This window comes from Temnothorax americanus, unplaced genomic scaffold (assembly GCF_048541705.1).
Source record: "Temnothorax americanus isolate GAGA-0224 unplaced genomic scaffold, ASM4854170v1 Scaffold99, whole genome shotgun sequence".
NCBI classification, from domain to species: domain Eukaryota; kingdom Metazoa; phylum Arthropoda; class Insecta; order Hymenoptera; family Formicidae; genus Temnothorax; species Temnothorax americanus.
In genome coordinates, this window is record NW_027509822.1 from 77,501 (window position 1) to 90,728 (window position 13,228).

General features: G+C 36.9%; 2 protein-coding genes and 1 long non-coding RNA gene across 3 annotated transcripts in view; 1 reads left to right on the forward strand and 2 right to left on the reverse strand.

Annotated features, from left to right (window-relative positions):
- LOC143908563 (sodium channel protein Nach) overlaps positions 1-13,228 on the forward strand; it is a 228,595-nt gene that overhangs the window by 49,986 nt on the left and 165,381 nt on the right. Inside the window, exon 5 of the mRNA XM_077426253.1 lies at positions 650-755. Within this exon, the coding sequence (XP_077282379.1) occupies positions 650-755 (106 nt within the window). The remainder of the gene's footprint in view (positions 1-649; positions 756-13,228) is intronic.
- LOC143908550 (uncharacterized) lies at positions 8,786-9,660 on the reverse strand. The gene is made up of 3 exons (XM_077426242.1): positions 9,443-9,660; positions 9,173-9,268; positions 8,786-9,100 (listed from the first exon to the last, which is right to left on the reverse strand). Exons 1-3 carry the CDS (start codon positions 9,655-9,657, stop codon positions 8,938-8,940), a joined length of 474 nt encoding a protein of 157 aa, XP_077282368.1. The 5' UTR covers positions 9,658-9,660; the 3' UTR covers positions 8,786-8,937.
- Positions 12,197-13,068, reverse strand: LOC143908552 (uncharacterized). Its single transcript, XR_013260188.1, has 3 exons — positions 12,629-13,068; positions 12,391-12,547; positions 12,197-12,288 (listed from the first exon to the last, which is right to left on the reverse strand). It is a non-coding gene; the product is annotated as an uncharacterized LOC143908552 (long non-coding RNA).

Genomic DNA, 13,228 nt, shown 5'->3' on the forward strand with positions numbered 1-13,228 from the left:
GTTGGAAACCCATGTGGAACCATTTTATGTTAAGAATAATTACTGTACTTTCAAGTAAAAGAAATTTAGAGTTCTAATAAGCAATAACAAATATTAAGAAGTCCTACAGTAGGTCAACATAAAAACTCACTATTCTTATGTGTACGCGTTGTTCAATAATTATATACATTTTATTTAAATTCTTTTTTGTTAATAACTTTTTAATAAACAACGAGTGACGACTAACCTTTTAAAGGTTATTCAGGAGGATAACTTTGACAACATATGTCAAAGTCAAGGTCATTGGGTTTGCTAATCTAAATAATTACCAAAAACATTAATTGAGAAAAGTTACTAAAATTTGCAAAGAAAAAAGATTTTCTATCTCTCCCGTACAATTCTTCAACTTGACAACAAAATACATTCTTTCGCAAAGAAAAAAATTGTAAACTTTAAAATTGGGAAAAGTCCAAATTCTAAACAATTACCGAAAAAAGTATTAGTCTTTTTATATCTGAATAAAAAGTTAAAAGAACTTATGAATTTATATTATTATATATATTAAATTATATATATAAAAATATATAATTATAGTCCGACTCTGCAAATTCTACAAACAATTATATTACATTATATTTTCCAATTAATATATATTTTTAAATTGTTAAAGTGTTGAAAGATCTGCCGCCTGCGGATTTGAAACCGGTATGACCATAGTAGTAAATTCTGATCCGAATGATTATCACGCTACAATTATTGGAGCATATGGAGTAAAAGTAATTTAATCAATATTTTCTTATTTATCTCTATCTAATTTTTAATTAATTGAAATCAAAACAAATTATTAATAATTTAATATTTATATATTTAATATTGAAAAATTCAATAAATGGGGGATAATGTTATTTCTGAGGCCCCTTAATTTGATATGTGTGTTTGATAGATCTTTCACTGAGAAAAAGAATGTCGTAAATCACAATGCGCTACGATGCATAGTTTCCGAGATATCGATTTTTAAATGTAATAATAGCAATATTGTTGTACGGTATTACATGGGTTTGCAATTTACCACGCGTGGAAAGTTCACGCATGTACTTTGCAAGGCACAATATGTCTTTCTAGTTTAACAGTAGTGGAGCCCCCCGCAGGAGGGGGGGCGGAACCTACTGCTTCCACGCGAAGCAGTATAGGTTTCCATGCGAAACGAGGTGCCACATGGGTTCGTGGCGTGCTTTACGAGCTCATTTAAGTAGAGGTGGTATTATAGATTATATAAATTGATATCTCGAAAACTATGCATCGTAGCGCATTGTGGTTTGCGGCATTCTTTTTCTCAGCAAAAGATCTATCCAATACACCTATCCAAATTGAGGAGCCCCGGAAATAACATTCTTCCCAATAAATGTGATTTTGACTAAAATATTTGAAATTTATTTTTATTTTTAAAATACTCTCAATTATGTTCTTTATCTTAAAAAATTAATTATTTTTTGTTTTTATTTATAACATTTTATTTGTATTTATATCTTTTGTTTTAAATAATCAAAGTAAATAATACATTTAGAATTGAGTAATTATATATAATACATAATTATAACTATATACTGTATATCTATAATATATTTTAATAAGTTTTCAAAATTAATGTGTGTTAACATTTGTTTAATTAAAAAAAAAAATTTTATTGAATATCTTAATCTCTCTCTCTCTCTCTCTCTCTCTCTCTCTCTCTCTCTCTCTCTCTTAAACGAAATAATATTATATATATATGTATTTTCCGCGTGACTGCATATCGTAAGGTAGACCGAAGCAAATCGGATCAATATATATAAGTTTTAAGACAGTTAGTGTTTTGTTTCAAACAAACTGTTTTATCGTGCTAATTAGTAATTAACAAAAACTGTCTTAAAACTTATATTGATCCGACGCACTTTGTGATCTGATTCGCCTCGGACTATCCTATATAAATTTATTTTAATCTAACCAAATTTTTTAATAATTTTTAAATATTCAAGAAGTTATTGTTAAAAAATAATGTTTCTTTCACAAAAATATCTTAAAATCTCAAGTTTATGAAAAATAAAAATTTTTAAGAATTAAAGTATTTTAATTACATTTCTTCAAAATCAGATTTAGAAATTTATATTTCTTCATTAATGGATGTAAAATAACTACTATTATTATAACCCTATTGTTATAACAGTGTAAATTGATGTTTACATATCTTACATTGGAATTATGGACGTTATTAAAGCAGATTAACGGAGACGTATATACAAATGTAGTCAAAAGATACCACATATCGAGATACATTTATAAGCTCATTTGTTATTAACACATTTTTCTTCTAACGTGTGTAGACTATTAAAATATCGAGAGAAAGTGTTTGAAATAAAGTGCCTATTTAGTTCTATTGTGTTAAGATTCTAAGAAATCTTTTATATTCTTAGTTTTGAGGCTTTACAACTCGAAGATATTTAGTTTTATTTTTATGATAACTCGTTTTGTGTTATAAATATTTTAAAAATGCATATATCATTATAGTTTGGAAAAAATCTTATTTATTTTAACGACTTAAACAAAGATTATAAATCCTAAGTAATTAAAGGACTCTGCACAACTTTTATGGAAATTGGAATTTGGTGAAATTTACTGAAACTTTGGAAATAAATAGTTTATGTGATGCTGATCAATAGTTACAATAGGCAAGATTCACAATAATTCAAAAGTCAAAATAAGGTGTTATTTCACTACTATTGTGCAACAGTCGATTACAATGTATTATTCTGCAGAATCACACAACTTATTTTTTTCATTAATAAAAAAAAAGCGACGCTATTTTCTACGGTCTCGCTATCCGGAGGAGGGCAATCGTGGATTCACAAAACGCAAAGTTAGGTTAAGAGACGAAAAGGTAACGCGGGCGGATGCCCGCGGATAATTGCCAGATAAACGTAATAAAATGGGCGCCAGGCGCGACTCTTCGCACCACAGTACAATACCTTAGCACCAATACCTAATGCGATACCTCAGGGCGAAACCCCTCAGGGGTTTCTTTTCATGGAGATTTAGAGAGGAGGCGTGACACAATTAATCAGACACAACTTAATAGAAATATAATAATATATATTTGAAATCGGTGATAGAAATGTAATCGGAGAGATAACATAGTTGAAATCAGAGACAGAAATGTATGTTTGAGATCAGAAACCGAATAATATATTGGAGATCAGAAATGAGACAGATAGAATAAGGTGTTTGAATCAGCAATAAGAAAGGCAGAATAATATGCTTGAGTCAGAAACGAGAAAGATAAGGAAAATATAACATGTAAAGACGAATGTCAGTGCGGCAAACCGCCTACCGCGCAAACACGAATCTCGAAGCATTTAAATACCGAATAACACGCACGACTTATACTCACTCATACTCATGAATCCGAATAACACGCAACGACTTATACTCACGAATCGGACCCACCCAACGTACGCATACTCACGTTACTCAACTCTTGGCGGTTGGCCTTTAGTCCAGTCAAATTAGATCAAAATATAGCGAATAGAAAAAATAACCGGAAAAAAGCTATAAATTGGTGGAGACCTTTATCTTGGCATACTATTGAACATACTGAAAGTCCGGACCTCGATCCGCCATCTTGAAAAAAAGGTGCTCCAATTCAGTTTTTCCCTCATATCTCGGTAATCGTTGATCCTATCGTAATGAAGGTTATTATAAAAAATGAAGCTTATTAAATTTTCTATAAAAAAGATTCAATACATTTTTTTTATACCTTTAATAGTTTTTCTGTAATATATACACTGTTGAATATATGGATATTTGTATTTTGTCTCACGCTGTCATAAAAATCAGACTCTCGGTGTAGAATTTGTAAGAAAAAATATAAATAGACAAAAAATATGAAATGTGTGCGTGATATTTCTCGTACATATAAAATTTAGCAACTCTTATCATTTAAAATTGTTGTACATACACGACTAGTACTGGGGGTAGCGTCGTCTACAAGATTCTTTTGAGCCGTTTCCTGAGGTTGTAAATCTGCAGGGCTATGATCATCATCTCGATCTTCAACATTGATTACGAAGAAATCGTTCTCGTCAAGCTTCCAATGCTTGACAGCTGAAGCTTCCAATAATTGTACCTTATTATATGCGCTGAAGCCTAAGTTAGATAGTAACGTCACTAGATTTTTAGAGCCAAATTTTTGGTACAAAAAAGCAGCAACGTTGATTAAAAGTGTTGACAAGAAAGATCTTGGCCTGGTCGCCAACATAACATCGTACGCTATTGAAATGCATTTTTGTTCGAGCTGCTGCGATGGGCATTTTCTTTCTTTAACTATAACGTTTTCCAGAAAAATATTGAAGGATTTCGGTATGTAGTCTTTTACATCTGTCAAAAAATCATCGCTTGAAGGATATGCAGACGTGTCGTTGATTTGTGAGCGAATTATATCTTCCCGAATTATGGCTGCAGCTGTAGTGAGTACTCGAAGGCGTTCATCGATTTTCTTCCGTTCTTAAGAAAACTAAAAGAAAAATACGGTGACGTGATTGTTATAGCGACAAATAAGAAGATTACTACTATATGTTTCCAAAACAAAGGATATACAATTTTATTGAGTTATTGGTATGGACGAAAGAAAGTCGATAGACGGGAAGAACTTTCGAGTAGTCACTGTAGCTACAGCCATAATTCGGGAAGATATTCGCTCACAAATCAACGACACGTCTGCATATCCTTCAAGCGATGATTTTTTGACAGATGTAAAAGACTACATACCGAAATCTCTCAATATTTTTCTGGAAAACGTTATAGCTAAAGAAAGAAAATCCCCATTGCAGCAGCTCAAACAAAAATGCATTTAAATAGCGCACGCTATTATGTTGGCGATCAGGCCAAGATCTTTCTTGCCAACACTTTTAATCAGCGTTGCTGCTTTTTTATACCGGAAATTTGGCTCTAAAAATCTAGTGACCTTACTATCTAGCTTAGGCTTCAGCGCATATAATGAGGTACAATTATTGGAAGCTTCAGCTGTCAAGCATTGGAAGCTTGACGAGAACGATTTCTTCGTAATCGATGTTGAAGATCGAGATGATGATCATAGCCCTGCAGATTTACTACCTCAGGAAACAGCTCAGAAGAATCTTGTTAGATGACGCTACCCCCAGTACTATAGTCGTGTACAACAATTTTAAGTGGTAAGAGTTGCTAAATTTTCATATGTGCGAGAAATATCACGCACACATTTCATATTTTTTGTCTATTAATATTTTTTCTTACAAATTCTACACCAAGAGTCTGATTTTTATGACAGCGTGAGACAAAATACAAATATCCATATATTCAATAGTGTATTACAGAAAAACTATTAAAGGTATGAACAAAATTTATTGAACCTTTTTTATAGAGAATTTAATAAATTCATTTTTTATAATAACTTTCATTACGATAAAATCAACGATTATCGAGATATGAGAGAAAAACTGAATTGGAGCACCTTTTTTTAAGATGGCGGATCGGATCGAGCCCTGCAGATAGAGGTCTTTCCGGACTTTCAGTATGGTCAATAGTATGCCAAGATAAAGTTCTCCACCAATTTATAGCTTTTTTCCGGTTATTTTTTCTATTTTTGCTAATTTGATTGGACTACTTATCATGCCGAACCAGCGGCAGACGATCGTCCTCGCTTCGCACGTTACCCAACTCTCGGCGGTTGGCCTCACCATGCCAAACCAGCGGCAGACGATCGTTTTCGCCTCGATCCACCCACGCAAGACGACCAATCGCGGACGATTCCGCGGCTAGCCATGCAAATCCCGAAATTTTCGTATCACTCGCTCACGACAAAACCCGATGATTCCACGGCACCGCGCCAATCCCAACGACTCGACGGTCTTACCCAACACGAAAATACTCTACATTTACACCAACGTCCGCAACACGAAATAGCGCGATAGCGACTCTAACATTTATCACAAATACCATACACACAATAGCGCGATAGCGATTCTAACCTTTATCACGAATACCATACACACTAACGGATACGCAAAGTGACTATCGGCCACGACGGTGTTCCTGGGGAGGGCGTACTAGATCTCTACTCACTGGAAGATTCGTTCTTGGCGGGGCTCTTTAATTAGTGGATTCCAATCCAGACTCTTCGCCAAGGTAGAGCGCAAGGTAACAACTGGCGCTCATTCTCCAGGTAATAGATATTGTCAGCTTTTCCAAGGTAACTGACATCGCGAACCGGGGTCAGCGCTTCAAACAAATCCTCACTACTGCGGGGACGCCAGAGTGGTGACCTTACAAACGATGTCCCACGGAGAGCCTCCAGATCGGTCGTCGAAGGATGTTCACCTCACTCGGTCCAGCACGACAGTGAGGAGACAATGGTCCGCCGGGATCGCACCGGTTCCCCGCGCCTGCACCGTGGTGCGCCGCTTGCAATGTCCACCGATCCGAGCGCGCTCCCATGCGCCTAGTGCCGCTCCTTCCTGCGGCGCGGTTCGAACTACTCCACCTCGGCGCGGCCTCTTTAAATAATCCGGCTGTCCGGTCCGCGATTATTTGACCGGCGTTACGTGGGCCAGGCTGGCCAGACCATGGCCACGTCCACCGGCAGCCCCTCGGGGTGGCGGCCACAGGGCCGTACTTCGTCAGGACGTCTCCCGGGGTTTTTCAGTTTTCAACTTCAGCGGTGGCCGAGCTCGGGATCGGATCTCGCACGGCGGGCCTTGACGTTGCGCTTGCGGGGAGATCCGGGCGCGACCCAACTGACAGCCACGTCCCTCGATCGTTTCCTTGGCTGTGTTTTCCGATTCCTCCCTCGCAACAACTCAAAGCCGTTACTATAGTGACACGGTCACCACTGGCAATCTCCTTAAAATAATTTTAGTAACGCTCATTAATTAATACAAATTGCCCTCCCCCGCTCCGAGCGAGAAAGCACCCCCGACTTTTCCCTCGGCCGAGCCCGTCCGGGTGGCAGACGCGATTTGTCACGTCACAATGTATACATTCATGTATACACTGACACATATATGAATTATAATTACGCAACTAATCACGCTGTCATACCTCGGCCGCACAGAACAAAAAGAAGTGTCAAATAATCACTGATATACTTGTATAGGTATACGCAAGAATATATAATCTTGAAATGAGATTATATTGCGTTAAACGAAGAAAACTTGCTTGAATGAAGTCATTTATATACAAACAAAGTTTTATATAGTTTAATTAAAAGAAGAACTTAAAATAAAAGTTGAAATTTTTATAAAAAGATTATATATTTTTGCGTATATACAAGTATATCAGTGTTGATTTGATACTTCTTTTTTTGTGCGCCAGCCGGGCTTCATATATATGTGTGTATATTATATACATGCACGTACATATTTTTCACATAAATACATATTTTTGTATTAACAAAAAGAATAAGTTATGTGATTCTGCAGAATAATACACTGTAATTCACTGTCCTACAATAGTACTGAAATACCACCTTGTAAGGATGCGCCCCATAAGCGCATCGCTTCCCGGCCGGATGCCGCCCGACCGAACACCAGTCGGACAAATGCCGGGATTACGATGAACTTTACGTAACGGGACGCGACGGGACGTAACGAATTTATGGGCCTTGGCACATAGAAAAACTTAAGCAGTTAAACTTAAGCAGTAAGAAATCAACGGTATGGATTCGCTACCGCTTAGGGCCGTGCCTTAAGTTTTTGACTGTGATTGGCTGATTTACTTACTGCTTGAGTTTTACTGCTTAAGTTTTTCTATGTGTCCGGGCCTTATCGCCGTAACGTGAAGCAGCGTGCATTGAAAAATGATTTGACAGCGTAGCGTGAATAGAAGGTTTGTTGTCATTCTCGTTGGTAACTACCGTTCTTGCTTGGTAATTCCAAATGAATTCTGCTATGAGGCATTACCAGTTTTTTAACTTAATTTTGGCCGGATATTTGTATCTTTAACTGCGGAAGAAGAAACGAGTACGAACCGTTGGTGTGAGAGAGATCTTTCGGAGAAGAACCCAGTTTGGTGATGGACATAATTTACTTGAAGAACTCCGTTTCCGTGATCCACTCTTTTTTTTTATTTACACAAGGATGAATGTCGAAAGGTAAGATTTAATGGTAATTATGCAGTATAGGGGAAGCACCTCCGATGACCTTGACCTTGACATATGTTGTTAAGGTCACCCTCCTGAGTGACCTTCAGAAGGTTTTAGCCGTCGCTCGCTATTCGTTAAAAAATTATAAACAAAAAAAGTTTCGAAAATATAGCAGTTATTTTAGGTACTGAGATGCATAAACGACTAATATTACGTTTTTCTTTAAAGCAGAGAATACTTTATTTCGCGAGAAAGTCGCTGCTTTACCAAAACACAACATTTAAAGCAGTAAATTGTTGATAAATTGAAATTTTTTTGTTAAAGCAGAGAATACTTTATTTTGCGAAAAAATCGCTGCTTTACCAAAACACAACATTTAAAGCAGTAAATCGTACCTATGTAGGTTAGTGACGCGCTTTAAAAGTATTTAAGTGTTTAAAGCGCGTCAACTAACCTATATATGCACCTATATATGCTATACTTTCCAAACTTTTTTTGTTAATAACTTTTTAACGAATAGCGAGTGACGGCTAAAACCTTCTGAAGGTCACTCGGTGTCATGACCTTGACAACATATATCAAGGTCATTGAAATCGCCACTCCGCCACTTTGTGAGCCTTCTGCTCCTACATCCAGCATGATGAAATTGTAGTGTGCATCACAAACTGCCAATAGAACCATGCTAAATGTCTTCTTGTAATTAAAATAAACACTTTGGGAAGCTTATTGTGGGGCCTGTACTTGAACGTGTTTCCCATCGATGGCCCCCACACAATGAGGAAACTGCCATTTTTCCCAAAATCCGGCACTCACCTCACGCCACTCCGCTTCATTTGCTGGGGGTTTACAAATACACTCTTTAATACACTTACAAGTGCTCGAGATGTTTCGGCCAGGATCTGAGAGACTGTGCTCTGGCCACATCGATATGAAAAGCTCAGAGAATACCGACTGTCTCCTGCTGCCAAGAATCTGCAAAGCAAATTTACAAATTGAATTGTCTCCTGAGAAATTGATAAGATAAGCAAACATTGATGATCTTACCTCAATGTCATAGCAAGCCTCTGAGTGGGTGAAAGAGCAGTGTACATTTCTCGCTTCTTTATCAGTGGACCAACCAAGCTCAGGAGATACTCGAATCTAAGAAAGCGAACATATAATTTGTAAAAATAAACTCTTTGCCAGAAAAATATTTATTTTTTGCGCTTCTTTATCAGTAGACCAAGCAAGATCAAGAGGTACCAGAATGTAAGAAAGCAGACATTAATTTGTAAAAATAATTATATTTTGTACTAGGCAATCATTAAATCTTACCTTTCGACATTCATCCTTGTGTAAATAAAAAAAAAGAGTGGATCACGGAAACGGAGTTCTTCAAGTAAATTATGTCCATCACCAAACTGGGTTCTTCTCCGAAAAATCTCTCTCACACCAACGGTTCGTACTCGTTTCTTCTTCCGCAGTTGAAGATACAAATATCCGGCCAAAATTAAGTTAAAAAACTGATAATGCCTCATAGCAGAATTCATTTGAAATTATCAAGCAAGAACGGTAGTTACCAACGAGAATGACAACAAACCTTCTATTCACGCTACGCTGTCAAATCATTTTTCAATGCACGCTGCTTCACGTTACGGCGATAAGTTTGTTACGTCCCGTCGCGTTTCGTCGCGTCCCGTCGCGTCCCGTTACGTAAAGTTCATCGTAATCCCGGCATAAGACAAGGCGCGGTGCGCCCTCATCTTTTTTTAATCGCTCACAAATTAGATAGTATGCGCGAGTCATTAACGGCTCGCAGCACCGATATCCTTTCGGATCTCCGACAAGCGCCGACGGAAGCCGATCTTCACCGAGCACGAGAGCACGGCCGGGAACCGTAATACCGCGCCGCTCCGGCGCGCGTCTCGCACGATCGGCTACCCCGACCGAATCTATCGCTCCGGGGGAGTATAAAACATTGGTCCCGCGACGGTAAAAGTATAATCGACGGTATAAATATAAATTGTCGATAAATAATCTGCAAAATAATTTTATGATAAAATACATAGATACTATTCTTTCATCAAGATACATATAAAATGTTGGAAGCACATACGATAATATGTTACGATAAAATCCATAAACTCTTGTATGCTAAATATATCCATTTTTCAAAAAACCTAACTGAAATTTTTTGTATATATACATAGAAAATAAAACAGTATCTACAAAACTTTATTTTTATGCTTATAATATTTCCTACTTTCTCTCAATTTGAAGGGACATAAAACTATAACATAAAACTATAAAAGAAAAGAATATTACCTTAAACTTAAACGCAAAAATACGGTATAAAACAAAATAAGTAAAAAATAATTTTTATATTTCATAAAGATTTAGCAAAACATTACATCTTTTATAAAGAAACAAAAGCAAATAGTTTCATATTTTGTATATCACTGAATCTATACTTGTCCTCTTATTTTTCTTTGTATTCTTGCCAAAATTTTGTATACTTTTGTTTCGCATTGCAGGAAGAGGGGTTTGACTGTACCAGTGTATAACATTATCGTAAAATAAAAATATTAAAAAATAATAATAATAAAATAATCTCTTTACATCTTGCTTAAAGTCATTTCGATGGATGTAACTTTGCTATTGCATACATCGTGCTCAGTTGTCATATTATATAAAAATTTTTATATTAGAAGCCATATTTGTTGAGATTCTTTAGGATAGCACGCATGTAATACAAAAAAGCACTTGTAGCATATGTCGACAGCTTTGAGCACTTTCAACTTTATATAATGTTTTATCGATGCAAACCTAGTATGCGTTAACTGAGCTAGCGTCACGACCTACTAAAATAATAAATGGTTGCAGAGTTAAATTTAACGCAGCTGCTCTATTCCTTTGACGTTCAATATCACGTTCAAAATCAGCAAAACACTGTGTGGAGTAGGATATCAAGAGAAAGTGCGTCGAGGTTCCCACAATAATGATATCTTTTATTAAATATATATAATCTCGCTCTATTTATTCATGCTCTATTTTACAATGTATTGAATCAATTTATTATTCTTTATCGTGTACGAATATGTGGACGTGCGTGATAGTGTAGGTTATTAATGTGTAGTGTATAAGTGTTGTTAATTAGTCGTCCCCGAATAGCTGTTTGATTAGAGACCTCTTCTTCTTAGAGAGATCCTTTTGAATAAAAAAATCTCGTCCGGGAGTCCTTGGCTTGCCCTTCGGGGTAGTTGGTAACGGACTTAGTCAGATTCGAGGAGGCCGAGGTCGAGGAGGAGTTTTGAAGACGTGGTCCTGTCTGTATCGCCATGGATACCCCCAGGAGAGCTCGGATTAGGTAGGAACCGGATGCGGAGTACTCGGGTCGGCAGGTTGATAAGTTCCACGGCAGGAAAGTCTCCACCTTGGAGATCGGGAACGGACCCTTCGATTTGGCACTGGGTACAGGAATCGGACTGGAAGAAGGCAGCGCCTTGGTCTCCACCGGACTCGGTGTTGCCCGACGGGTTGAGTCGTAACGACCCCGGAAGCCTTTCCGCGGCAAGGTGTCTAACGACTCTTACCGAAGAAAGTTAACGCCCTGCAAAGCAAGTATAAACGAAGGTCCGGATAAGGAGCACACTCCGTAACCAAAAAGGGTTATGTCAGAGGCTTTGGTAATGAGCACGCTCTGACTGGCGCTCTTGAAGATTGCTTGAGAAGCCCCGCTGAGCTGCCCTAAATATAGGGGTCGATGTCGCGAATCTTCTTTACGCGAAAGGATACCGGCGATGCGCCGCGTAGCGGGCACGAGCCGGACCCTCTCGCCGCGCGAGCTCGCGCTGCCGTCCGTGTCACGCGCCTCTCGTCGTACTGCCCGCGTTGCGTGCGTACTGTCGCGCGCTCGTGGCGGACAGCTGACCGCCACACTCTGGAATAACAAGAAATAAATATTTCTTTCAGCTCAACTATAGCAAATATATTTTTACATACATAAAATTGTTTTACGTAAAATATAAAGGATATAACAATATTACTTATATTTACTGATAAAATAAAAGAATTTAATGATTTACTTATTGTAGGCTTCATGCTTCTCGTATCCTTACGAATTCTCATTGTTGAAATACATAATTCTGGCAATAGTTTTAAGAGTCTAATATTTCTTTCTTCTAAAAAAAATTGAGGGATTACGAAATAAATGTGTCTATATTATAATGGAGTAGCAAAATAATTAGATTAAATAATAATAGAAAATGTTAATTTTGTGTTACCTTCTGATGTATTTTCATTTATTTGGTTTAATTGTTCCTCATATACTTTATCTTTAATTTCAATTTTCATGAGAGCATATGTTTTTTGTGAAAACTCTAGCCATTCATTGTATATAGAAAGTATGTTTCCGAATTGTGCAGTATAATCAGATTCGATCTGTAAAAATTGTTAAAAATGATCAGTCACATGGCTTCTACAAACTTTTCGAAATAAAAATAGTGCTGCTAAAATATTCACCAATTTGTAACTCTGCGGATGTTTTAAAATTGGCCATTTTGTAAAAATGAGATAAACATTTCCATCCTTGTGTGTAGTCATATCCGTTATTCTAGCAAGTCGACTTGCCTCCCAATGTTTAACAACCTCGGTCCATGATTCCTTATTATATTTTAATTATTGCAGATGAGGTTCGCACAATTTTAAACCTACACATATAATATGTATTTTTAATTTTATAGTAAATATTTCTTATCTATAGAGTAACTTTTATTTATTTATTTTTTAAATAAAAATAGTTAATATATTGATGTTACGTTACATGTCTTGCATAGTAATAATTACAGCAAAATTAATAGTAATAGTTTACTTACGAAAGATACTTTATTCGCCCCAAAAGGGCCTTAAAGGGCGTTTTTGAGGAACGTACCCAAACCTTTACAAAAAACCTTTACACCTTTCCTCCCACTCCTCTTCTTTTTTACACAATACATCACATATACGCACGTGGCGTTTTGTAGGGACGTGCCCAACCCTTTACATGTTAGCTTATATACTACGCCTGACCTTTGTGTGACCTTACAACAATACTAACACCCTCCCTACCCCTTCCAGTGCCTT